This window comes from Telopea speciosissima, chromosome 8 (assembly GCF_018873765.1).
Source record: "Telopea speciosissima isolate NSW1024214 ecotype Mountain lineage chromosome 8, Tspe_v1, whole genome shotgun sequence".
NCBI classification, from domain to species: domain Eukaryota; kingdom Viridiplantae; phylum Streptophyta; class Magnoliopsida; order Proteales; family Proteaceae; genus Telopea; species Telopea speciosissima.
This window is the reverse complement of record NC_057923.1, coordinates 58,882,568-58,907,885: the sequence shown is the minus strand read 5'-3', so window position 1 is coordinate 58,907,885 and position 25,318 is coordinate 58,882,568. Positions and strand designations below refer to the sequence as shown.

At 38.7% G+C, this 25,318-nt stretch overlaps 2 protein-coding genes across 5 annotated transcripts in view; both read left to right on the top strand.

Moving 5' to 3' along the window:
- The window catches only part of LOC122671779 (DNA repair protein recA homolog 2, mitochondrial), a 32,019-nt gene extending 18,579 nt beyond the window's left edge, over window positions 1-13,440 (top strand). For all 4 annotated transcript variants that reach the window (XM_043869211.1, XM_043869210.1, XM_043869209.1 and 1 more), the window contains exons 4-8: window positions 7,054-7,141; window positions 9,077-9,249; window positions 11,884-12,030; window positions 12,107-12,241; window positions 13,066-13,440. In XM_043869211.1, coding sequence (XP_043725146.1) covers window positions 7,054-7,141; window positions 9,077-9,249; window positions 11,884-12,030; window positions 12,107-12,241; window positions 13,066-13,353 — 831 coding nt within the window. In that variant the 3' untranslated portion in view covers window positions 13,354-13,440. The remainder of the gene's footprint in view (window positions 1-7,053; window positions 7,142-9,076; window positions 9,250-11,883; window positions 12,031-12,106; window positions 12,242-13,065) is intronic.
- Window positions 13,441-18,811: 5,371 nt separating this feature from the next.
- LOC122672619 (pentatricopeptide repeat-containing protein At3g13880) lies at window positions 18,812-22,005 on the top strand. The gene is made up of 2 exons (XM_043870079.1): window positions 18,812-20,624; window positions 20,805-22,005. Exons 1-2 carry the CDS (start codon window positions 18,874-18,876, stop codon window positions 21,556-21,558), a joined length of 2,505 nt encoding a protein of 834 aa, XP_043726014.1. The 5' UTR covers window positions 18,812-18,873; the 3' UTR covers window positions 21,559-22,005.
- Window positions 22,006-25,318: the final 3,313 nt, after the last annotated feature.

Here is a 25,318-nt window from a genome sequence, read left to right as displayed (position 1 = left end):
CTCTCACAATCTCATATTATAATGCACATAAACCAAGTCCTGCCGCTTAGCACCCAATTGGTTCCGCCTCTTGGAGTGTATGAGGTTGAACGTACTCCAGTTGCGCTCGCACCCAGTGGCGGAACATGTCTGGGAAAGCACTTTAACTGCTATCTTGGTTAGGTTGGGTGAATCTCTGCCATATTACAATCACCGTTCTGCTGCATGAGAGCATTAAAAGTTGAAACTCAAAGGTAGATCGAATCTGGTAAGAGAAGAGTTTACAGCAAGAAGAAGAAGAAGGAGAGAAGAGATGAGAAGAAGAGAAGAGAATGGGAGAATCGATTGTGTGTGTTGAGAGTGATTCTCAACACACATATTAGCTTCATTCATTAAGTCTTCCAAATTACACAAGCCTCCCTAGGGAGGTAAGGAGAAATAAGACAATAAAGTAAAAATACAACTTAGTCATGTCTTATAACTAGACAATGACAGAACTACCCCTATACAAGATATTCTAACAACTCTAACACTCCCCCTCAAGCTGGAGAATAAATGTCATACATTCCCAGCTTGCACAATAGAGTACTAAATAGACTAGAAGAGAGACCCTTGGTGAAGATATCTGCTACTTGATCACCTGTTTTCACAAAGGGAGTACAAATGCACCCAGAATCCAACTTCTCTTTGATGAAGTGACGATCGACCTCAATATGCTTGGTTCGATCATGTTGAACCGGATTATGGGCAATGCTTATGGCAGCTTTGTTGTCACAATAAAGTCTCATTGGCCCTTCAGTTTCAAAGCTCAAATCGTGAAGAAGTCGTTTTAGCCATATAAGCTCACATACTCCATGGGCCATGGCCCTAAACTCGGCCTCAGCACTAGATCGAGCAACAACTGGTTGTTTCTTGCTCCTCCAGGTAACTAGATTACCACCCAAGAAGGTACAATACCCAGAAGTAGATCTCCTGTCAGAGACTGAACCAGCCCAATCAGCATCTGTGTAGCCTTCAATCTGTAAATGGTCATGCCTGGCAAATAAAAGGCCCTTTCCTGGACAGGATTTCAAGTATTTGATGATGCGATATACTGCATCCAGATGTCCACCCCTGGGAGCATGCATGAACTGACTCACCACTCCAACTGCATAAGAGATGTCTGGTCGAGTTAGGGAGAGATAGATTAGTTTCCCAACTAACCTCTGGTACTTGCTTGCATCTATAAGAGAAGAACCACATTCATCACCAAGTTTATGATTCGGATCAATGGGGGAAGTAGCTGGTTTGCACCCCATCATCCCTGTCTCTTTCAGAAGATCCAAGACAAATTTCCTTTGGCAAATGTTGATCCCTTTCCTTGATCTAGATACCTCAATACCCAAGAAGTATTTTAAGATTCCAAGGTCTTTGATCTCAAACTGTTTAGCCAGATAAGACTTCAATCTATCTATCTCAGCAACATCATTCCCAGTCACCACAATGTCATCAACATAGACAATGAGAGCTGTAACTGTACCATTACCTCTCCTGATAAACAAGGTGTGGTCAGCTTGACTCTGGGAATACCCATTCTTCAGAATGGCTTGTCTAAATCTCTCAAACCAGGCCTTAGGAGACTGCTTTAGGCCATAAAGAGCTTTCTTCAACAAACACACTTTCCCTTCAGCTGAGGGACACTTAAAACCAGGTGGAGGCTGCATGTACACAACTTCTGCTAAATCTCCATGAAGAAATGCATTCTTCACATCTAATTGGTACATAGGCCAATCTTTATTGGCTGCTACTGAAAGAAGAACCCTGATGGAGTTATGCTTGGCTACAGGGGCAAAAGTCTCCTGGTAGTCAATGCCATACACCTGACTATACCCTTTAGCAACCAGCCGAGCTTTGTACCTTTCCACTGTACCATCGGATCTATACTTGATTGTATAAACCCATCTACATCCAACTGGAGTTCTCCCCTTGGGAAGATCAACAAGTGTCCAAGTATTGTTCTTCTCTAGAGCCACCATTTCCTCAGTCATTGCTTGCATCCATTTTGGATTGGATAAGGCCTCTGTGACATTTTTGGGAATAGAAGAAGACTCAAGAGCAGTGGAAAAAGCAACACCTGTAGGAGAAATGGAGTTATAGGAAACAAACTGGGCTATGGGATTAGTACAGGTTCTCTTCCCCTTTCTAATAGCAATGGGAAGATCTAATTCAGAAGGAGAGGAATTACCTGACTGAAGAGGATGAGACTGAGGATGTGGATCCAAAGAGGGGTTTTGGCAGGGTCGCTTGTACCATGGTTGCTTCCCTTTTTCCTTCAACAAGCATTCACCTCTTGTGAATACACCATCTTCTTTAAATCTTATCCCCTTGTATTCCTTTTGTCTGCTAGCATCACCATCACCAATACCATCAACATCAGCATCATCCACAACATCCACTTCTTTATACTTTCCAATATCAAATAGAAATGGGGAAGTAGAGGTAGGTAAAGGAGATAGGAAGGGAATGACATCCGCATTCTGTTCACTGCTAATACTCTCCCCCTGAACAGAATGGCGAGGGGAAGAAGAAAAAAAAGGAATAGACTCAAAGAAGGTGACATCTTTGGAGAGAAATCGCCTTCGGGAAGAAGGATGGTAGCACTTATACCCTTTAGTGGAATCAGAGTAGCCTAAGAAGATGCACTTGAGAGCTTTGGGATCAAGTTTGGTGCGGGCTGATTTGTTGACATGTACATAACAAACACAACCAAAGACGCGTGGAGACAAGGAAAAAACTGAGGATTGAGGAGAAAGAAGAGCCAAGGGGGGATTTGGAGCCAAGGAGTGGACTTGGCATCCGGTTAATAAGAAAGGCAGCGGTAAGAAGGGCATTAGACCAGAAGGTCTTAGGCACGTGCATACCAAAGAGAAGACCCCTAGTGATTTCCAGCAAATGGCGGTTTTTGCGTTCAGCCACCCCATTTTGCTGTGGGGTGTCAACACAAGCCAGTTGATGGATGATGCCCTTATCGAAAAAGAATTGTTGGAGCCCCCATACATGTACTCACCCCCTTATCGATCTAACAATTTTGATGTGAGTACCAAACGAGATCGATAAAGTGATAAAACTCCTTAAAAGCATCACAAACATCACTCTTTTGTTTTAACAAAACAGTCCAAGTAGACCGAGAATAGTCATCCACAAATGAAACAAAATAACGAAAACCAGATAAGGAAGTAGTAGGAGAAGGCCCCCAAACATCAGTATGAACAAGGGAAAAAGGTGCAGTAGATCTATTACCACGATAAAGATAAGATGTGCGACAATGTTTAGCAAAAATACAAGATTCACACTGAAAAACATAAGATGCAGGAAAGGAAGTAAACAAGTGGGGTAAGTGTCTCCTCATAACAACAAAAGAGGGATGACCCAAACGTTGATGCCAAAGCATAACAGACTCCAAAGCACTCCGGTCATGCCGACCACAAACATAAGCTGCAGCAGTAGATTGAGCAGATGACTGTGGCTCAAGAAGATAGAGTCCTCCTTTCTCAGCCCCACTGCCAATAACCCTCTTTGTCTCCAAATCCTGAAAGACACAATAAGAAGGAAAGAAAGTGACACAACAATGTAAGGATTTGGTTAGGTGACTCACTGATAATAGGTTAGTAGCAAAGTCGGGAACATGAAGGACAGACTCAAGGGAAATAGAAGGAGTAACCCGCACATTACCCTTACCAGAGACAGAGGAAAGGGAACCATCAGCAACCCTTACCTTGTCCCGGCCAGAACAAATGGAATAGGAATCATAGAACTGGGACATACCAGTCATGTGATCGGAAGCTCCAGAGTCAATGATCCAAGCGGATGCGTAGGGGTAGCAGATGAGACCCGCAGAGTCGAGGCGTAAGTAGTCAACCCTCCGTAGCTAGAACCGAGAGTCGACCCTCCAAGGTGAGACATCAACCGACGTAGGCTGCAATATCATCCCGTGAGAGGGAATCGGAGCAGTCAGCGGTCCAGGTGGCTCGGACTCAGATGTCACAGAATGAGCCTTAGCTCCCCCTCGCTTGCCTCCACGGGCATGAGATGAACTACCACGCATACCAGGGGGCTGCCCATGAAGATCCCAGCACCGGTCCTTGGTATGTCCAAGCTTGCCACAATGGTCACATTTGTATCTCTCACGGCCTTTCCCCCCACTTTTCCAGTCTTTTTGGGAACTGGAAACAAGAGCAGACCTCTCTATTGATGGTACAATATCCATAGTGGTCCTCCGGGTTTCCTCACTTTGCAAATAACTGCACACATCATCCAGAGATGGAAATGGAGACCTCCCTAAGATTTGCTGGCGAAGGGGCTCATATTCAGAGTTAAGACCACCAAGCAAAATAAGGATCCTTTCCTTTTCTTGGCTCCTGTAGACTTTTGCCTGATCCTCAGCATTGGACAACTGGAGATTGGTATAATGATCATACTCCTCCCACAAGCTAATAACAGAGTTGTAGTACTCAGATATACTCCTATCACCCTGTTTCATATGAATGATTTTTTGGAGAATTTGATACACTTTCGTGGAATCTCCAACTCTATCAAAAATTCTGGATACACCATCCCAAATATCTTTAGCAGTCTCCTTACTCATAAATCTCCGACCTATCTCAGGTTTCATGGAAAAGATCAGCCAAGTCATGACAGTGGAGTTTTCAGTCTCCCACTTGAGATAACCTGCATCAGTAGTAGCAGGAGCTGTGATAGACCCAGTAATGTACCCCAACTTCCCCCTACTACGTAGAGACAACTTCACGGAACGGGACCAATCCAAATAGTTGGTATTGTCCAACTTCACAACTGAGATCTGGGTGTTGGGGTTATCAAAGGAAGCCATGGTTGGGAAACCACCACTTGGGCTGCCGGCTGTAATTGGTCCACTGACCTCAGAATCTTGTCCAGACACAGTGGACATAATAGGCAAATACTTCAACAATCAATATAAATTGTTTGCGCAAGTGGGGAGTATACTCAACCCAAAACAAGGAGACAGACCAATACAAAATATGGTCCCAAATCAACCAAACCACAAGGCTGAGGCCAAGCCTAAAAAACAGCAAGCATATGAAGAGCAAAAACTTGTATAACTCAAACCAAATTCTGCTAGTAGCCAAGAACCTTTAGTCCATAATACCCAATAAGTGTATCAAGATGTAATACTATCACATTCAGCCATCCAATACAGCAGACCTCAGAGAAGACAAAAAACAGAGCAGCCGATACCTGTGTAGCAGTAGAAAAAAACAGTAGCAGTCCTCTGACCCTCCACCTTCAAGGGCAGGCTCTTAGGGCTTCAAAAAAGCACTCCCATACGACACAAATGGGACAAGTTCCAAGGTCATCCAAGCTGCCAAAGGCAGAATCGAAACTGAGACACTCCTAGGCTGGCGGAAAAACAGAGCCTGGTTTCAAGTCTTCAAAAACATCTAGCAGCAAGGCAGCATTTCTTTTTCAACAACCAAGAGCTTTGGGGTCTGAAACAACACCCCTAGGCGATGCAACTCCAATAGGTCTCATGCCAAGATGTGGAGAAGAGAAGGAGAACCAAGAAGAAGCTTCACAAGCTGGCGGTAACTTGCCAGTCTTCCTCCATTGCTTCAAGTCACCTTCAGCAGCTCTGAAACTCTCTCCAACTTAGGGAATACCACTCCCAAGACTGTAAGGAGTATAGGTTTCACATATACAGCCTCCAATGGAACCCCCTTTACATTTATAGGGTTCCAAAGAGAGGAGAAGATGAGGACTGAGCTCAGCCGACTCTCAAACCAGAGAACCTGGCTTTGATACCAAGTTGAAACTCAAAGGTAGATCGAATCTGGTAAGAGAAGAGTTTACAGCAAGAAGAAGAAGAAGGAGAGAAGAGATGAGAAGAAGAGAAGAGAATGGGAGAATCGATTGTGTGTGTTGAGAGTGATTCTCAACACACATATTAGCTTCATTCATTAAGTCTTCCAAATTACACAAGCCTCCCTAGGGAGGTAAGGAGAAATAAGACAATAAAGTAAAAATACAACTTAGTCATGTCTTATAACTAGACAATGACAGAACTACCCCTATACAAGATATTCTAACAACTCTAACATTAAAGAGTATTGTTACGTAATAGTAAACAAGGGTGCATACTTAAATATAAATGAAAAGACTATGGTGATTGGACCAACCAGCAGCAGTGCCATCCCGAGCCGCAACAGCCACTGTCCGGCCGAAACTTCCAGTGCCATCCCTGAATCCTTTGATCTGTATCCATTTCAGTTGTTGTTACCAGTGTTAGCATCAATAGGTTAAATTATAATTGCAGGAGTTCTTAACTACCAAACAATGTCCTAATCTAACTACAATTACATAGCCAATATGAAACATTACACGAAAGGAAACCCACTAGGCTAGGTAATAAGTCTTTAAGTTAAGCAAAACAACTTAAACAAATAAAACATAGCCCACGATTTGGTAATGGGCTTTAAAGGCCCATGTCGTTCTGGACTTAAAGAAGCTCAACTTCCCTTAAGTTGTTGGCCACTAAGACCTGTTTGGTTTTCTTCTTTTTCGGGAGTAAGTTAAAAACTTCCCTGTATCAAGTTTTTGGTCCTATCCATCTTCCAGTAACATCACACTCCATTAGGCACATTGATGCTATTGTAGATGACCCAACTAAGAGTGATATTTATAGGGATTAGGGGTGTTAAGGGTATTGGGGAGGATATGGGTATATCAAGTAACTTTATAGGTTAGGTATTAATCATAAATGAAGATGAAAGAAGCGTTGATAGTTTCATACCATGTGAACTGGTTTCTAGCCTGTTCCATATAGTTCATTTCGGGTTTTTATGTTTTGGCCCTTTAGTTCTTTTAGGGTTTTAGTTTTAGTTTTTTTAATATTCATATGTTATTTCCAGGAAATTTCAAATGGTCTAGCATGCAATTAGGGTTTCTATTGTGGCTTAAATTCATGGCACACAAAAATCATTCTGTGATTTGATTATTTTCAAGAAATTCAATGAAATAATGACACCTTTATATATCTATCTAATGGAGTTCTCTATGCAGGGAAGAATTGTTGAAATCTATGGGCAAGAAGCATCTGGCAAAACGACGCTTGCCCTTCATATTATCAAGGAAGCTCAAAGGCTTGGAGGTTTTTACTACATTTAATTTGTCTGTTTGTGAATAGCGTTTAGTTACATCTACTTCTTTGCTAATGCTAAAATTAGATGAGTTATTGTTTTGTTGCTGTTGAATTTATGCCCTTTAGCATCTCAGGAAATGATGTCAGTAAGTTTTTATATTAAATATCATATTTCATTTCTAAGGCACAGTAATGCTTAAACTATTTGGAAAATTTGTAGTGAGATTCATTTTAGATGCTGCAGAGTTCTCAGAGCTTTCTTTTGTTTATTTATTTTAAATTGTATTTATATGAGCTTCAAAACTGTGTTACATGATTGACTGATGTATGAGTGCTCCATCATTTGGATATTCAGGTTTTAAAGTATCAAAGTAGGTGAAATATGCTTATCTGCTCACTGGTTGCTAATTTTTTGTGTCTTCGGCCGTATCTTTTGAGAATCAAGAACTCTTGATTTTTCAGCTGTATCTTAATTTGTTTATTCCGTCTGTGAGCTTATGATGGGATTTCTTTTTTTTAGGGGTTTAATAGGAATTTTATTTAGAGTATATTTCTTATGCAACTTCTTTTTTTTTCCTCTTCTGAAAAGTGGTTAAGCACTCGAGCACGTTGCTTAATTTTTAGTAGAATCATATTTGGAGTATAGTTTAATGAGAAATTAAGTAAAGAAACGTAAAAGAGTTACTGAGTAGGAATAGTTGACTGGCTATAAATATATGCAGCAGGAGTCATGGTAATCCATAATTTTTGGTTATGGAATGAATGATTATTGGTTTTGTATGGGAGTTCCTTTGGTTCTAGGCTGCAGGCAGGCCATTGCTACTTGTGCTTTATTCTATTTTATGCTGCTCTCTTGAATTGTTAAATGTTCTTGATGAGAAGTATTACGGTTCAAGTTTTTTCTTCTCAGTAATATAGTCTCTGTTGTATTTCTATTTTTTAAACCCTAGTAACTTTGCCTACCTGTTTTATTCTTTAATTCTATTGCCCTTTGTGAGTCCTATTAGCATCCTAAAATTCCATAGGTCTATTTTTGGTTCCTTACAAGCAGGGTTTCATAGGTTTCAGAACCTATCCTGCATAACTGATTCCATCGCTAGGCAAGAGAGCTCTAAATGTGAATATAGTCATACAATTTCTATCTGACCGAAGTAGAAGGGCAGAGGTTGGGTTTAAAAGCACCCAAAAGAAAGGAAAAATTAAGGAGGAAAATGCAGCCCGCACTGATTGTGTGAGGCCATTCCCACACTAATATGACTTTACATAGCGTTGAATGACGAAACAGGATTTGCGTAGTCAATCTCATTTAGTTGGGATAAGGCTGTGTTAAGTTGAGTTGTATCCATTGACAATATGACTTTAGATAGCGTTGAATGATGAAACAGGATTTGTGTAGTCTATCGCATTTAGTTGGGATAAGGCTGTGTTAAGTTGGGTTGTATCCATTGACTGCTGATCATTCTAAACTTTGAATAGCTGCAGCATTCTGTTGCATGCCACTTGCGAGGCTTTTCCTCCTGGTTTTTGAATGATACCTATACTTAAAAACAGAAAATTTAAAATAACCTGCAAATTATTATTCTAACATCTGATGATGTCAAATTGGACTCAAAATCGACATGTCTACATGATAACGTGGACAATATGTCTACAGAGTTTGAGCCAACAATTATTGCCACGTGGCAGTAAAGGCTAACAGTGTGGGAATGGTCATCTATATTGTTCATATAAGACCCCTGCCACCCCCTTCCACACACACACACACACAAAAAAAAAAGGAAGAAGAAAAGAGAAAGCTACATTAGATCATTTTATTTTACTTTTAAATTTCTGAGTGATTTGTGATGTTCCAGCAACCTTAAATTTGTTTTTAGTCTTCTAGGTTTATAGTTGTTTGTGACTTGTGAACTTTCTGTCGTGAGTGAACTTTTCTCTTATTGGCAGGATATTGTGCATATCTTGATCTAGAGAATGCAATAGTCGCATCACTTGCAGAATCAATAGGTGTGGACACAGATAATCTTCTTATTGCACGCCCTGATTCTGCTGAAAATTCATTTAGGGTGGTTGATACATTGGCTAAAAGTGGATCTATTGATGTTATTGTGGTGGACAGTGTAAGTCATGCTTCCTCTTGATGCTATTTGCTGGGCAAGTAATTTAGCATTTCCTCTTTTCTTTTTTATTACATTCAGAAAAAGAAATGTAATTTGTTTTTAACATTCCAAAAGCATTTCTATACTTAAGCACTTGGTAACGCATACTTTTTGGATGAGTAACAAAGATAATTTTATTAAAGGGACTGAAAGATACAGAAGAGTATGCAAATTGTAACAGAACTAAATAAAAGGAACCAGAACCAGAACCAGAACCGAGAGAAGAAGGAAGAGAAGAAGTGGGAGAAGAGAGGAGAGCAGTCAAGAGAGATCAAGCTTGACTGTCTCCCTCACCATGCCTTTATTTATATAGATAGATTTCAACCAAAGGGAGGAATTCCTAACTTAATTAGGAATCCTAGTTGCAATCTGAAAGATAGAATAGAAATACTCCTAGTTACAATAGAACTAGAATAAGCAAACTAGGACAAGACAATCCTAACTAAAATAGCAGAAACAACATAGGAGGAGGGAATCTCGATATTCAGATCGAGATTCTCATATTCTCTATGTGTTCGATATATGTCAACACAAATAACAACACCTAGATATAATGCACTTCTATTAACACACCTTCTGGCTAAAGAGTCAGCTAAAGAATCAGGCAATCATTCTATTAACACCTTCATACAATGCACTTGGTAATGGATTTTAAAAAAAAAAAAAATTTACAGTAGTCAAATATAATCGGACTTGTAACCTTATCCAAGGAGTAAGAATTAATGTAGGTTTGATTAGAAACTAGATCTGAATAGACCTGAACTTTAGGTCAGTCAGATTGCTCACTTCAGGCTGCTAAACATGGAAGAAAATAATAGAAAAAGAAGAAAAGGTCTGAGTAAAACAGTCTAGGTATTTAAAAAAAAAAGGAGAAGTCTGAAACAGTCTAGGTTAAAAATAATAGAAAAAGAAGAAAAAATCTAAGTAAACCTGCAGCTTACTCTCACATTTCTTAAAGTTGGTTGCATCAGTACAACAAGTAGCCTGAAATTCTTCATAAAAGTCCAACTCCTGCCACAGACTATGTAATTCAGAATAATACTGTGACAAAGTGAGTTCCTTCTGCTTCATCTCATGAATTTTCTCTGCACAATTCATAGACCTTGGCATCATTCCCTACCTGAGAATAGTTATCCTGGGCAGATTTCCAAATTTTAGCAGCATTGTCCAGAAGAAGATAACCCCAAGCAATATGGGGGCTGCATAGAGTTGATGAAAAACGATATCACCAACGAATTATCTGAATTCCACCTCTTCTGAGTAGAACCGACAGTGGTAGGCTTCTCTGTCTCTCCCGTGAGATACTCGGAATAACCACGGGAATCAATGGATATGTAGCATGAACGAGACCACATCAAATAATTACTCCCATCCAGTTTGATGGAGCTCACAGGGAATGAAGGAAAATCCCCACGACTCATCCCTTCAATTCCAGTTGATGCAGTAGTAATATCAGACATCGTTACCAGTCCAAGAAGTACTCCAGGTAAGGAAGAGAGTCAACGACAACAATCACACTCTACCACAATCATGTAGAGAGAGAATCAAATGCTACCACAATCATGTAGAGATCAAGAATCACTAGAGAATCACTGAAGCATGAAAATCGACATTCAGGGATTGGTCCCTGTGTAGAAGCATCAAATAATAATCAGAGATTGGTCCTGTGAAGATCTGGCAGGTCAGGGATTGGCCCTGAGAAGAAATCGATAAGTCAGGGTTTTCCCTGATGTGAGATTGATTTCAGGGTTTTGCCCTGGGAGATCGATAGTCAGGGTTGGCCCTGTGAGATCCAAAAAACTAGGGAGGCACTGTAAGATCGACGTCCACAAAAAGCAGGGGTTGGACCCTGTGAAGATCTCAAGAAGTCTCTCAGATCATGAGATCAAGAACTTAGGTTGTGTAGGATCTGTGAGACTTCAATGAAGCAAGGATCAAGGACCCTTGTGGTCTATAGAAGCTCCACTGAGGGCTGCAGTGAAAGGTGGAGGGCGGTAGGTGCTGAAACCGAGAAGTAGAGGGGAGAGGCTTAAGATATATCAGGGTTTGGATCCCAAGCTCTGATACCATGTTGTTTGGAGAAATATGAATTGTTTCAATGAGACACCAGCCAGGCTTTATTTGTAATAGAGTAAGATGAGGTACAAGTACATAGTGCCCCTAGGGCAAACACTAGAGAAACTCCAAGGACAATTCTACCCTTACACCCATATTACAACAGTATTGATCTATTATGTTTCTTTTATTAAATTCTCCTTTGCATACATTGCATGAAATTCTGCGCATATAATTTGTTTGTTTTTTAATTTATGGCTGTACTTGTTAAGAATTCTGCATGTGTGCTGAGATATATGAGTTGAATACCCTTCCCAGTCTTCCTATCTTTCAGTTAAGATAATTTTCTAGGTTTCCAAAACCTGTCATACACCAGATCTCCTGTTGTATTCTGTTTTACTTGTTCAATCCTTCTCAAGCCTCATAAATGCTTTGACATGTAAAGCCCTACCTCTATACCTCTTTCAATCACTCTTTTTTTTTTTTGGAGATCTTTATGCTACATGTTTGCATGACATTCTGTATGTATGATCTTGACAGGTGGCAGCCCTTGTTCCCCAATGTGAACTTGATGTTTTGATGGATATTAACCTCCCAGATGTACAATCACGGTTGATGAACCAAGCACTGAGAAAAATTCAGTCCTCAATAGTTCAATCTCAAACACTTCTTATTTTCATTAATCAGGTAGAATGACAATCTTTTCTGACTTTTCTAAACTCCGTCAGTTGCTGAAATGGCTGTGTTCCTCTCTCCTGTCCAGGTTAGATCAAATTTAAAATCATGTCAGGGTTTTGGGCGTACAAATGAGGTTAGTTGTGGTGGAAATGCCCTCAAGTTCTATTCAGCAGTACGGCTGAGAATTTTGAGAAGAGGACTGCTAAAAAATGAGAATGAGGTAAAGCTTCTAAGATTTGTAGTATAGGAGTTAGGTTTGTTGATAGATTCATTGTTGGGTTTGTGCTTTCGCTTCTCATAATATATTTGTGATGCAGCAATTTGAGAGCCTGTGGGTAATGGGCCCAACTACATAGGTATATGGATTAGAACTCGTATAATGGAGTGCTATCTCAATATGCATGTAATATGATGACAGTTCAGATTTCAGCCATACAGTGGGCCATTGAAATGCAGGGATGAGCTTGCCATATGGCTGGAATCCATGCTATCATCATAATACGCGCATGTTGGGCTAGCATTTCCCTACTGCAATAACCTAGAGCTGGTTTAGATCAGAAATAAGGTATGGGTGGAATTAGATTCAGGTTTTAGATTATGAAATCACTTAAATCAGATGTAGTAACAAAGTAGAAAGTGAAATTAACTGACCATGGCACCTACATAGGGATTAAAAATGAGCAAAATCATGGAGATCTGGTTTAAAACTATTAGTTATAGGCTTACAGCTTGATAGGGTTCCATGTAGTACTTCGAAGCTTCTGAGAGAGACATTACCTAACATTTTGCATGAAGTATTTGTCCCAATTCCTTTTTGGACCTGTAGTCCATCTATGTTTGGCTTTAGTAGGTTGCTAGTAAAAAACTGTCCTACTTGAATATAGGTACGGTGAAAAATGTAGATCTCCTTACATTTTTATTATATTTGATTCAGTTTTATCTTTTCTAATTGTTCACTTCAGTACCTAAATGTTGCTCTTGAGTCCTTGAACCCCCCCCCCCCTCTTTTTTCCTTTTCTTTTCTAATGTGTTTCTTTTAACTAGATTACTGGTATTGGTGTTTCCGTGCAAGTGGAGAAAAATAAGCTGGCACCTGCAATGAAGAAGGCTGATTTGGAGATAATTTTTGGAAGAGGCATTTGTTGTGAATCAGAGGTTCTGGACATGGCTTGTCAACATGGAGTGATCTTGAAAGAAGGCAACAGTTACTGCATAGAAGGGGAGATTCTCAAGAATAAGCAGGAAGCTGAACGGTATCTAGCTGAAAATGATGGAACCTTAGATAAGGTGGTTGCAATCTTAAGAAGCCAGTTGTTTGGGAACACAAAATAATCAGTGGTGGTTTATCAAGTGGATGGATATCATAGTCACTGGCATTCCCTAATCACGTCCTCCATGAATTTGAATTGCAATAAATGGGATTAATTATAAAGGGATGTCATATCACTATCTTAGAAGGCTAGGGATTTTTTTCATTCGCTAAAAGACTGATCTGAAGCCTCACCTGATTGAAGATAGGAAGTCTGACTATCCTAAGGTCTGATCATTCAGCAGCTTTCAATGAATGATGATTCTCACTCGAGAGTTGTCCCCTGATGTACCATAAAATTGGTCAGCTCCATGCCTTTGTATTTTAGTGATCTTCCCCTGGATTACATCGAGGACAATTGCATAGAAGGGTTCAGTTATTAATGTCTTCCTACTGTAGTTAATGTACTTGGCACTTTGGACAAGTCTTAGTTGAATAACATCCTATATACTGATGCTGACAAGAAGAAGATACATTGAGAAGATCGCTCACCAAGGTTGATTGTGTTTTATGTTCCTAATTTTTCTTTTTAGAACTTGTGATGTCTTGTTATGTAATACATTTTTTTAACTAATTGTATTAGCTTCTGTACCTACAAGGGTTGCTTGCAGCTGTTATGCTATGGTTGAAGATGAGTTTGTTCAAAAGCTAATAGGGCTGTAGGGGATTGTGAATGTTACAAATTTGCCTTGAGATTTAGGTAGCCTAGAATGATGGAATTTCTTCCTTTTTCTTCTCCATTTCTGCAACTGGTATGCTTCTGATTTGGTTAGAGAATTGAATAGTTGGAAAGACGATTGGCTATATATATTTTGATCAATTTCATGTCAGAAATTCTATTGCCTCCCTAGTTTGTATTGGGTTATGTGGTTGTATCAGTACTCTATGTCCATGAGCATTTCTTTCTTTCTTATTGATGGAAGTGTAATTCATTAAAAACATTAGATAAATTGGCAACTACAAACAATGATGCGGAGTCGGCAAACCCAGTAGACCTCTTGGGTCGGATTTGGCTCGGATATGGATCGGATGTGATCGGATCCGGATATTCCTTGGCCAAATACGGATACCTCTAAACGGATTCAGATGGATTCGAATACGGATTGAATTTGGATTTTGACCATCCGTTTACATCTCTGCCTTGTGTAATCCGGGATCTTCCTCCACCTAGTCTATACAATTCACTCTCAATCCATCTCTTAGGTTATGATTTTCTTTTCCTCATATTCTAGAACTTGTTGATTCTTCAAAAACCCTCAAGATCATTATTTACTTAATTTTTTATTATTAAGTATTTAAAAAAAATTTTTGGATGGATTTTTATCGAAGTATTCAGATTTTTTTTCTGGATATCTCTAAACAAATACGAATGTCCCTAAACGAATACAGATGCGGATCGAATTCGGATTTTCGAATATCTATTTACATTCCTAGATATACCTGGAGATGGTGATGCCGAAGGAAATATCCCAAATAATACCCACCAACTTGATGGGCGAGACATCCAGGGGCATTCATGTGGGTGGATGAATCAGTTGATAATGTAGTGCGAGGAGTTGATACATATAAATGTGTCAATGAGCATGTGGTCACCTGACATATGCATCACAAAGTTCAAGCTGATCAGACTCTATTAAACCATTATTGTGGATTCAGTCTCCATGAGCGTATATGGGTTTTTCTATTGACTCAGCTTCGTTATTTATATGACAAGTGAAGTGAATGATAGATGGTATTAAAATCCTTTGCAGTACTGGTGGGGCGGCAGTGCACCTTCGGCGGCACAGCAGAGGCCATGTGTGCCATGTGTGCCACCTGACCTTTGCTGTGCTGTCGGATGTGCATTACCACCTCGTCGGTACTACAGAGTATGCCTATTTTTGGGTCTGCCAAGTAATACAATGATACAATGAAATTATCAGAATTATTTAACGTTTGGTACGCAAAGGCCAAGATTTTATTAGTCCTCTCAAATGTGAGTGTAATGTTTACCCAAGAAAAACAAATTGTTACTGTAATTGGATAATTGTTATTTGTTAATGACAATTTTTTTTTTACAAAATTAGTGTTTTAAAAAAATGGTAATTTCCCATTAAAATGGCTCGTAATTCTTCAGTGACAAGTAATTAACGTGATTCTGCAATTGCATTCCAAACGCTACTTCTGTTCTGAGTCTATTCCGGAATAATTTTATCAATGTTTACCAAGTGACAATCTTGCTCTCAAAAATCAAGGAATAAGAAAAAATCACTTCCACCAGGAATCATGGAATTGGGAACGGGTTGTTACCAATCAGAATTAAGCAAACTAAGTTGAGAGAATTACTCCAATTTATTAATCTTTGTATTGCCATAAACCCTCTCTATTGTCGTGTATGGCAAACATTAGGGTTTAAAAACAAGCAATTGGGATCTGGATCGTTCATGACCGATTTTGGTCAATCAGCCTGCATCGGTCGGATTGGCCCCGGAGTTGGTGTTTTAATGGCGTAGCCCAACCGGATGGGCCGGATCTGCCAATTCGATCCTAATTCTTGAAACACGGGTAAGCACCGTCTTGGTTGTCCTCATGATTTGAGGGATCAAACCTAGTTGAATCGGATCAGAATGGGTCAATTTCAACTCTGATTCCAATTTTGGCAGATTCTAATCGACTAATTTCAACCGATTCCCATTCTAATTACAACCAATTTGAATAGCCCTATTCGTACCCGATTTCTTAGGTTCAGGCTGATTCCCAATTGATTTTGGTTGAATCAGATCCAATTCCACTTTGAACAATGGTTTTCCTAAATCTTCAAAGGTTTATATTTTGATTAGACTAAAACTTTAGGCTATGTTTGTTATGTATTCTTAGAATAGATTATGGGTCTAGAATACATTCTAAAATGAGAAAATGGAGAAAAATCACGTTTTAGAATGTAGTTTAGATCATAATCTATCTGATAATGCATACCAAACACACTCTCAACATGTGAACACAGAACACCAGATAAGCATCTCTTGGTGTGTGGTGGGCCCATGAAGCCACAGGCAACATCTGCCACTGATTATTATTATTATTGGGGTTTAACCGTTTAAAGAGGGAAAAAATAAAACAATAAAGAAATTCTCCGTTCAGGTGTACAGTTAGCCCCTCTCGTTTTGTTTTCTTTTGATGTTTTTTTTTTTTTTTGGGGGGGGGGGGGGGGGAGTTATCATTATCGTCTCCTGTTCCCTATCTGGTACAGTGGTCCAGTTCTACTCATAGGGGTTGGGCCGGAAATGAAAATCTAACTCCCTATCGAGGAAAGTTAAAACGTTATTTTCGCCTCCTCGTGAGTGGAGCTGGACCACTGTACCGAGTAGGGAACATGACAGGAAAAAAATTCGGTGGTAGGGGGGGGGGGGGGAAGGGGTAAGGTCTTCTGTTGGATAGTAATCATTTGGGAGTTTGAATGACATCTCTATAGGTTTATCTAGTATTTGATAGCCTTATCCCCCCCCAAAAAAATAAAAAATCTAGAACTTGACAACTCCGTGCTCTCAATTTCTTTTAGTCAGACAATACACATTTTTGAGTGCACATGTGAAATGATACTATTACTTTCACTGGAAAAAAAATGTATTGTATTGGAATATCAAAAATAATAATGTTACAACTTATTAAATACCATGAGGGCTCTCAATAAGAAACTCCCCTTTAATTTTACCGAGTTCAAATTACAATTTGATTATTGTATGATATTTAATTTTCCTCATCTTCATTATTCCTAGGTCGGGGTGTAAAAACTTGGTCTGAATTGATAAAATCGATAAAAGAAATGGATCGATCTGAATTGATCCTTATCGGACTTGTTTTGGACTGGAGTATGAAAATCAGACCACATCAAACCGATTAATATCCAAATTGAAAACTGAACCAAACAAGACCGATAAAAAAAACATTGAGTATAAGGTCATGAATAGATGAATTGATTATCCATTGATTTCATTATTAGTGAGAAGATTTCTCATTGTAAGTGGAATTGTTACAAATCAATGAGTATGCGGTTATGAATAAGGGAACTGATTTGTAACAATGTTTCCATTAATACTCTTGTTCACTATACATAATTAGTTGGATAGTTAAATGAATGATTTAATAGTAAGGTTCATTTTTTTTTTTTTTGGGTTGAGAGTATGGTTCATTTTGTGATTTCAATATTAGTCATCTTCTCACTTATTAATTTATCCATCTATTTTAATATTAGTTATCTTCCCTTTACAACAAAAAACAATGATTTGATTTGTAATAATGATTTCAGCTACAAACTCTATTTATTCATTAATTTTACTATTATTTATCGGATTAATAAGTTTCGCACCACCGCCCGATAAATGGAAAGCTACCATTATAGAATTCACATCCTAGGTTTTAATATCTTCTCAAAATACTCTCCCGACACCCTTTTCCGCCCTCTATCTCCCGTAGTGAATGGGATCCCATTCACCATGGTTGAAGGGAAATTCAAAGATTATTTATCTTCCTCTTATAATTTATTCCTCTTTGTTCTAGTTACAAAATAAACATATCAAATCAATTTCCCTATTCCTGGTTGTTTACTTGTTTAACTTGGAAAGATGATTTAAAGTGTTTTTATCGAAATTTCTCTCAAAACTACATGTTGTGGTTCAATCTCGAAAATGAACGATCTAGATTGGTATTAATCCGATATTGAAAAATCGAAACCAATTGAACCCGATTGAACTGGGTTGACCTGACTGTTTGACACCCCTAATCCTAGGTGCTTTTTCTACCGAAGCAGAGAGAACAACAATTAAAATAAGAATCCAGAAAGAAAACTGTATACCACTTTTGTAAATTGGCATCTGTCTTTGACATCCAAATTTGGTATGATTTCTATTTCTATTTCAATTTTGGATTGATTTCATGAAATAGTCAACAAAGAGATTTTTGGTCAAGAAATTGAAATTGTATTGGTTGTATCAATTTGAAATATGTCAAGAATAAAAAATTCATTTGATAGTTCAATTTTTGAGAATAGATTCTCTATTTCTTTGGAAGAGGGTGGCGAGGACGGGGCGGGGTCGGGAAGATGGTGGTGGTGGTGATGGTGGCGGGGTGGTGGTAGAAGGGTTGTGGCAGAGGTACTGGTGGTGGTGGTGAGACCATTAGGAGAAGAAGGGTGGTGTTCTATTCTTAATATGAAATTATTGCTTTACCCATCAAATTAACCATGTGTTTATTAAAAAGCAAGAGTGAAATCAATTACAATTTTTTATTTTACCAAAAAAAAAATAAAAAAATAAATTTCAAAATAGAAATCATCCCTCAGTCATTTCAGAATTTTTATTCCATTTGATTTTTATTTCACTGTAATAAAACAATTTCGGAAATAGAAATCATCGCATGAAATTTGAAATCATACCAATTTTGTAGGAATCCAAAAAGAAAACTGTATACTCCTGTTGTATTAAAAGAAAACTGTATACTACTTTTGTAAATCGGCATCTCTCTTCGACATGATTTTTGAATGATTTTGGCACGCCCCAGGAACGCGAATGCAGTTTTCTCGCAAATGCCATAATGGGTTATCAGAACGCCTAATTTTCTTCAGACAGCCCAAAAACTGGTATGCCACAATGTTTTATATCCGACAACCCCTGACCGAAAATCCCCAGGAATTTCATCTGGGTATCTCAATGAACTCTGCCACTTTTACGGCTCTCCTCCAATCATGCACAAGAACTGGGTCTCTGATCCTTGGGAAGCTTGTACATGCTCGTATGATCAAGACATCCTTCAAATCCTGTATGTTCCTGGAAAACAACCTATTGAATATGTATAGCAAATGTGGTGAAATGGATAATGCTCGCCAATTGTTCGATAGAATGCCTAGACAGGACATTATTTCATGGAATTCCCTTATTTCTGGATATTCACAAGTGGGTTTCTATCATAAAGCCATGGAAGTGTTCAATGAAGCTAGAGTGGCTCGTATAAAACTGGATAAGTTCACATATGCTACTGCTTTGAGTGTATGTGCTCGAGCAGGGAATATTGTACTGGGAAAGCTCATTCACGGGTTGATTACTATTAGCGGTTTGGGTGACCAAGTCTTCTTAACCAATTCACTTATTGACATGTATTCGAAGTGTGGACGCATTGATCAAGCAAGGTGCTTGTTTGATAATTCTGATGAGTTAGATGATGTTTCTTGGAATTCATTGATTGCTGGTTATGTTCAAGTTGGTTCAAATGATGAAATGATGAAAGTTCTTATTCAAATGTATCAATCTGGATTTAAGTTGAATACTTTTGCCCTTGGCAGCGTAATAAAAGCATGCTGCTCGAACTTTCATGGTTCAAAAGTAATTGGAAAAATGCTTCATGGCTGCACGATCAAACTTGGGCTGGATTTTGATGTTTTTGTTGCGACTGCATTGCTTGATATGTATGCAAAGATTGGGGACCTGGATGATGCAATCAAGATTTTCTGGCTCATACCTGACCCAAATGTTGTCACGTTCAATGCCATGATTGCAGGGTTCTTCCGATCAGAGACTGAAGTCTCTGACAAATTTGCAGATGAAGCCCTGAATCTATTCTCTAAAATGCGAAAAAAAGGTATGAAGCCTTCAAAGTATACATTCTCAAGCATACTTAAAGCTTGTAATGTAGTTGGAGCTATTGATTATGGAAAGCAAATTCATGCTCAAATCTTCAAGAACAATCTCCAATCTGATGAATTCATTGGAAGTACACTTATTGACTTATACTCACTTTTGGGTTCAACAGAGGATGGGTTGAGATGTTTTCATTCAACCTTAAAAGTAGATATTGTCTCATGGACGTCCATGATTGGGGGTTGTGTCCGGAATGGCCAATTTGAGCTTGCATTGAATTTATTCTCCGAATTGCTCACTTCTGGAATGAAACCAGATGAATTCACAATATCAAGTGTGCTAAGTGCCTGTGCAAATTTGGCTGCTGCAAGATCTGGTGAGCAGATCCAGTGCTATGCCATGAAAACTGGAATTGCAGAATACACAATTGTTGCAAACTCACAGATTTGCATGTATGCGAAGTCTGGAGATATAGATGCTGCTAACCTGACATTCAAGGAGACAAGGAACCCTGATGTCGTGTCTTGGTCTGTGATGATCTCTAGCCATGCTCAGCATGGCTGTGCAAAGGAAGCTCTCAGCCTTTTTGAGAGCATGAAGGATTCGGGGATTACACCTAACCACATTACATATCTTGGAGTTCTTACTGCCTGTAGCCACGGTGGTCTTGTGGATGACGGATTCCGGTATATTTCTCAACTTTTACAGGAAAATTTGATAGAATAGAAACTTTGAATGTGTTCATTTGGTATGCAGGATCATGATCTCCTTGCCTGTCGAGCAATCTGTTTTTGCAATCCATATCCAAAGAGATTTATTGTATCTGCCAGTTTTAATGAGTGAACACTCCTTGTATCTGAATGCAGGTATTTTGAGAGCATGAAGAGAGACCATGTTATGAATCCAAACGTTAAGCACTGTTCATGCATTGTCGACCTTCTTGGTCGTGCTGGAAGACTGGCTGATGCTGAGAACTTCATTATAAATTCAGGCTTCAAGGATGACCCTGTGATGTGGCGGGCCTTGTTAGGTTCTTGCCGGGTCCACAAGGACACTGTCATGGGGAAACGCATTGCAGAGAGAGTCATTGAGCTCGAACCACAAGCTGCTGCCTCCTATGTTCTTCTCTACAATATTTACTTGGATTCTGGCATAAAACTTCTAGCGATGGAAATCAGAGACTTGATGAAAAATCGAGGTGTTAAGAAGGAACCTGGACTTAGTTGGATTGAAATTGGGACAACTGTTAATTCTTTTGTGGCAGGTGACAGATCCCACCCAAAGTGTCAAGCTATTTATGCTAAGTTGGAAGAAATGTTGGAGAAGATCAAAAAAATTGGTTATGTTGATGAAACATCTGCTTTTGAAACCTCTGAGCAAGATCAAAAGAATGGCCTGGTGGTGAACTACCACAGTGAGAAGTTAGCTGTGGTCCTCGGGATACTTGATTTGCCAAAGTCAGCTCCTATAAGAGTGATGAAGAACTTGAGGGTCTGCCATGATTGCCATACAACAATGAAATTCTTTTCTAAGGTGGAAAACAGAGAGATTGTTCTCAGAGATCCTATTCGCTTCCATCGTTTCATTGAAGGTTCTTGTTCTTGTAAAGACTATTGGTGACAGATTGAAGCCAGATGATGCTTCTCAGACTAACCAAAAAGAGATTTGATATTGGTGTTGTTATTCAGCAATGAGATGGAAGCACCATATTCTTGAAGATTGAGGCACATTTGAAAATTCCCATGAAGGATGTCGGTCATAATTAGGGCCACAGATTGATGGTTATGTTTAGGGGAACAAAGATCGATGCTGGTGACCCCTGATTCTACATTGTTAATATCATCAACAAATCCAGGAGGGGCAAAATAGGCGTGCAAGAGATATCATTTCATGACACAGCAATGGAAGGGTCGACATAAGAGATGCCTTAAATCAATAGTCATGAGATGATTTCTGATCATCAGCAGCATGAAGAATTATGACACTCATTTTTTCTGCGCCTTCAAGCATTTAACAATGTAAGTCAAATGTTTTCATTCCTGCTGCCTCTCTCAGCGTATTAAGTTTTTTTTTGGAATGATCTTCCGTTATACAACTTTCTGTCATAATTATTTTTAGCTTTGTCCCCTTAATTCTTTCTACATAAGTGCTTCTGATATGCTTGTATAATTATTATATAAATATTATGTTTTTAGATTCCCTGAGGGTTTCTGTTGTCATCCAAATTCAAGGCGCTGAATTTTCAAGTTACTTAGAGAAATAATCAGTCTTCTGATAGCAATCTTGTGATTTGTGAATAAATTTCCTCTGCAGGAAAAAAATTATTAAATTTTTATGGGCATGAAGTGCTGGGAAAGAAATATGGTATTCATATTGTCAGGGAAGCTCAAAGACTAGCGGGTGCTTGCCTTGTTTCATCAACGTTTTCTGTTCATAATATGGTACATTTACTTTGTTTGGGCTATTGTTTATATGACTGAAAATGCAATGGCTAGCAGGTGCTAGCTTTGTAATACTTTATTAAATTTCTTGGGAAAAAGATTTTAATGCTTAACTTGAATTGTATAAGTAAATAGAATAGATTAATTCTTCTATGTATCGCTAAGCCTTCTAATGTATCTCACATAGGCTTAGATAGCTTCAAACCATTGGGAGAATAGAAACTTCTCAAGCATTGTAGAAACACATAACGCTCCAAATAGTCACGTAAAAAGTTGAAGCCTGAGGAGTATAGAGCCTTGGACTCCTATTTAAACTTGTTGGAAATAAATTTCCATTACAAACTGATAACTTGCTGATATTTTGGCCATATCTCTCCTGAATCACATCACATTTATGGCTCAAAATCAAACAAAAGGGGCAGTTTTGGCCCCTAAAATGCAAGGTCTAAGTAAAAGTGTGAATAACAAGATCTCCGTTTCCTCATTGGCCTAATTACTAAAATGCGCCAGTACAACTTAAAATTAGAACATAATAAATAGAACTAACATGAAAATGATTAATCCCTTCTACAAAATATTGCCCTATGATGTAAAAATCACAAAAACAACCTTTAAAGAAGAGAAACTAAATTATCCAAGAATGGAATATAGACCATCTAAGCAGCTTAGTTGCCCCTTTATATTTTTTTCATGCCCTAAGGAAACAGATATATCTTTAGCGAAAGAGATCGCTGCCTGGGTCTCTAGAGCCTGCATGTGCACGTTGGCCAATGGGAGCGCACGAGCATGCATTGTCCTGGGCGGGATTTCTGCCTTTCCATGGGGGTGGGGCTATACTGTGTCTAGGCGCAGGAGCCATGCTGGCCACATGACCAGGAAGTGTTCTTCTCCCCATATCTTTAATAGTGGAAGTTGAAAACCTTTTTGCAGGGTTGGCTCAGTTGGAACTCTTCCTCATTTTCTTCTTGCTGTGTATACCTTTTCTTGAAACCATATTTTGCTCTATGCTGGTCAAGAGCTCCATACATTAATTTTGACCAATATTACACTTGATATTGCAATTTTCCCCAAGTACTCTAAGCTCAAATATATAATTGGTAGACCCATTGTTCCTCTAATAACCAATAGTCATGGCAGAAAAATATATTCTTATATTTACAAGAAGATTTTGATGATACCCAGTTTATTTTTGTTTGACAGGACTAGTCAACCCAAGGTTGACCCACCTCTAATGGAGAAGGGCTGTCTTCCAAGCAGCATGGAAGTATGGATTATTACAAATAGGAACTCTTAAGGGCATTGCAATCTGTTTACTAGGCCCATTTTTTAGTCAAAATCTTCTTGTTTGGAAATTTTAAAATTTTCTTCTCTTTGGCTTTCTGAATGTTGACTTGGGTCATTTGTAACCTCTTCATGGATTCAACTTTTCATACAGGTGTTTATGTTATTCATTAAAAAGACAAAACCCTCTGTGGAGTCCTTTTCTTATTTCCAGAAACAATTCACCCCCCCCCCAAAATAAAACAAAATAAAAAGATAATCATGTCATTTGATAACATTTCTTTGTAGAACTTTTAAGTGCCATATGGCTCCACTGACTTGACTTGGCAGATTAAACCAGTAGTGGAGATCCCCTTTTCTTAATTCAATAGTTGATTGGAAGGTTTTCAGATTAATTGGTCGATCAACTTGTTAATTGGTATCATAGTTGGTTGGCTGACTGATATTGCCGGTTTTTGCTGAAATGGTGTGTTCTGAATTTTATTTCTAACTCAGTTTTCTCCTTGAATCACCACCAATATTTGCTTCTAGAACCCGTTTTTTGGAAAAATTTATTATTCCCACTCCCAAACTTGCACATATCACAACAACAACAACAACAACTCAGCCTTATCCCAATTAACTGGGGTTGGCTGCGTGGATCCTTGCCCTCCAATCAGCTCTATTCAAGGTCATACTTGATATAATGCCTAAGCTATGCATGTATTTCCTCACCACTTCTCCTAAGGTCATTTTAGGCCTGCCCCTGGCTATTTGTAATTTTCAATACAAAAAACCCTATATTCTGCTGTAAATGGGTTCTTCTATAGAGAAATCACTTCAAGGGCTTGAAATTGGGATCTTCTATCATTTTTCCTTGGTTTATTAAACCCCCATTGGCACATGGAAACCTGTGGATACTCACACCCTCTGGTGATTTTCTACAGACAATTAACAATTGGATTAAGACTCTGTACTAGGAACATGAGGGTTATATGGTTTGACAGTTTGACCTATGCTTCAGCTGTCCATTAGAACTTGAAAGCATTGCACATCAGCCTTGGGGATGCTAAGACACCTTTATTGAGGACATTCAGATGATTTTGAAGGCAATATTTCTATTCTTCTCTTTATTTTTTATGGATTTCTTATAATTTCTTTTTTCGTACACTTTCAATTCATGGATTGAGGCTAAATTTGATTTATTAGATTTTTTTCTTTATTTTCATTGAAAATATAAGCATTTTTTTTTTCTTGTCTGACACTTCATTTTTTAAATGCTAAATAATGGAAATTCCTGGCACAAATATCTAGCACAGTCGGAGCATTTCAACCTTGATGCTTTCGGAGATTACATAGGTCATTTCCTTTGATTTTCAGTCATGGTTTCAGTTTTCTTTGGATTTCCTTTTAATTTTAGAATTGTTGGTTTATATTAATTTTGGGACTAAGTTTCTCTCCACCCAAAGAGGACGGTTCACCCACCATCCTAGGGTTCACAAACCCCTATAGGGTTTTAGTATGTTCCCAAAATGCCCTCTTGATACCCCCTCCCGCCTTCTCCCGCTCCGCGATGAATGGAATCCCATTCACTTTGGATGGAGGAAAACTCGGTCCTTAATTTTGTATGATAGTTAAATTTCATTAGTTTGGTATATATAGTTAATTTCTTGAAAAAA

Coding starts and splice junctions, on each gene's coding strand:
- LOC122672619 (XM_043870079.1), top strand. CDS start 18,874: ATGCAGTTTTCTCGCAAATGCCATAATGGGTTATCAGAACGCCTAATT. Junction 20,625..20,804: donor CTTGTGGATGACGGATTCCG/GTATATTTCTCA, acceptor ATCTGAATGCAG/GTATTTTGAGAGCATGAAGA.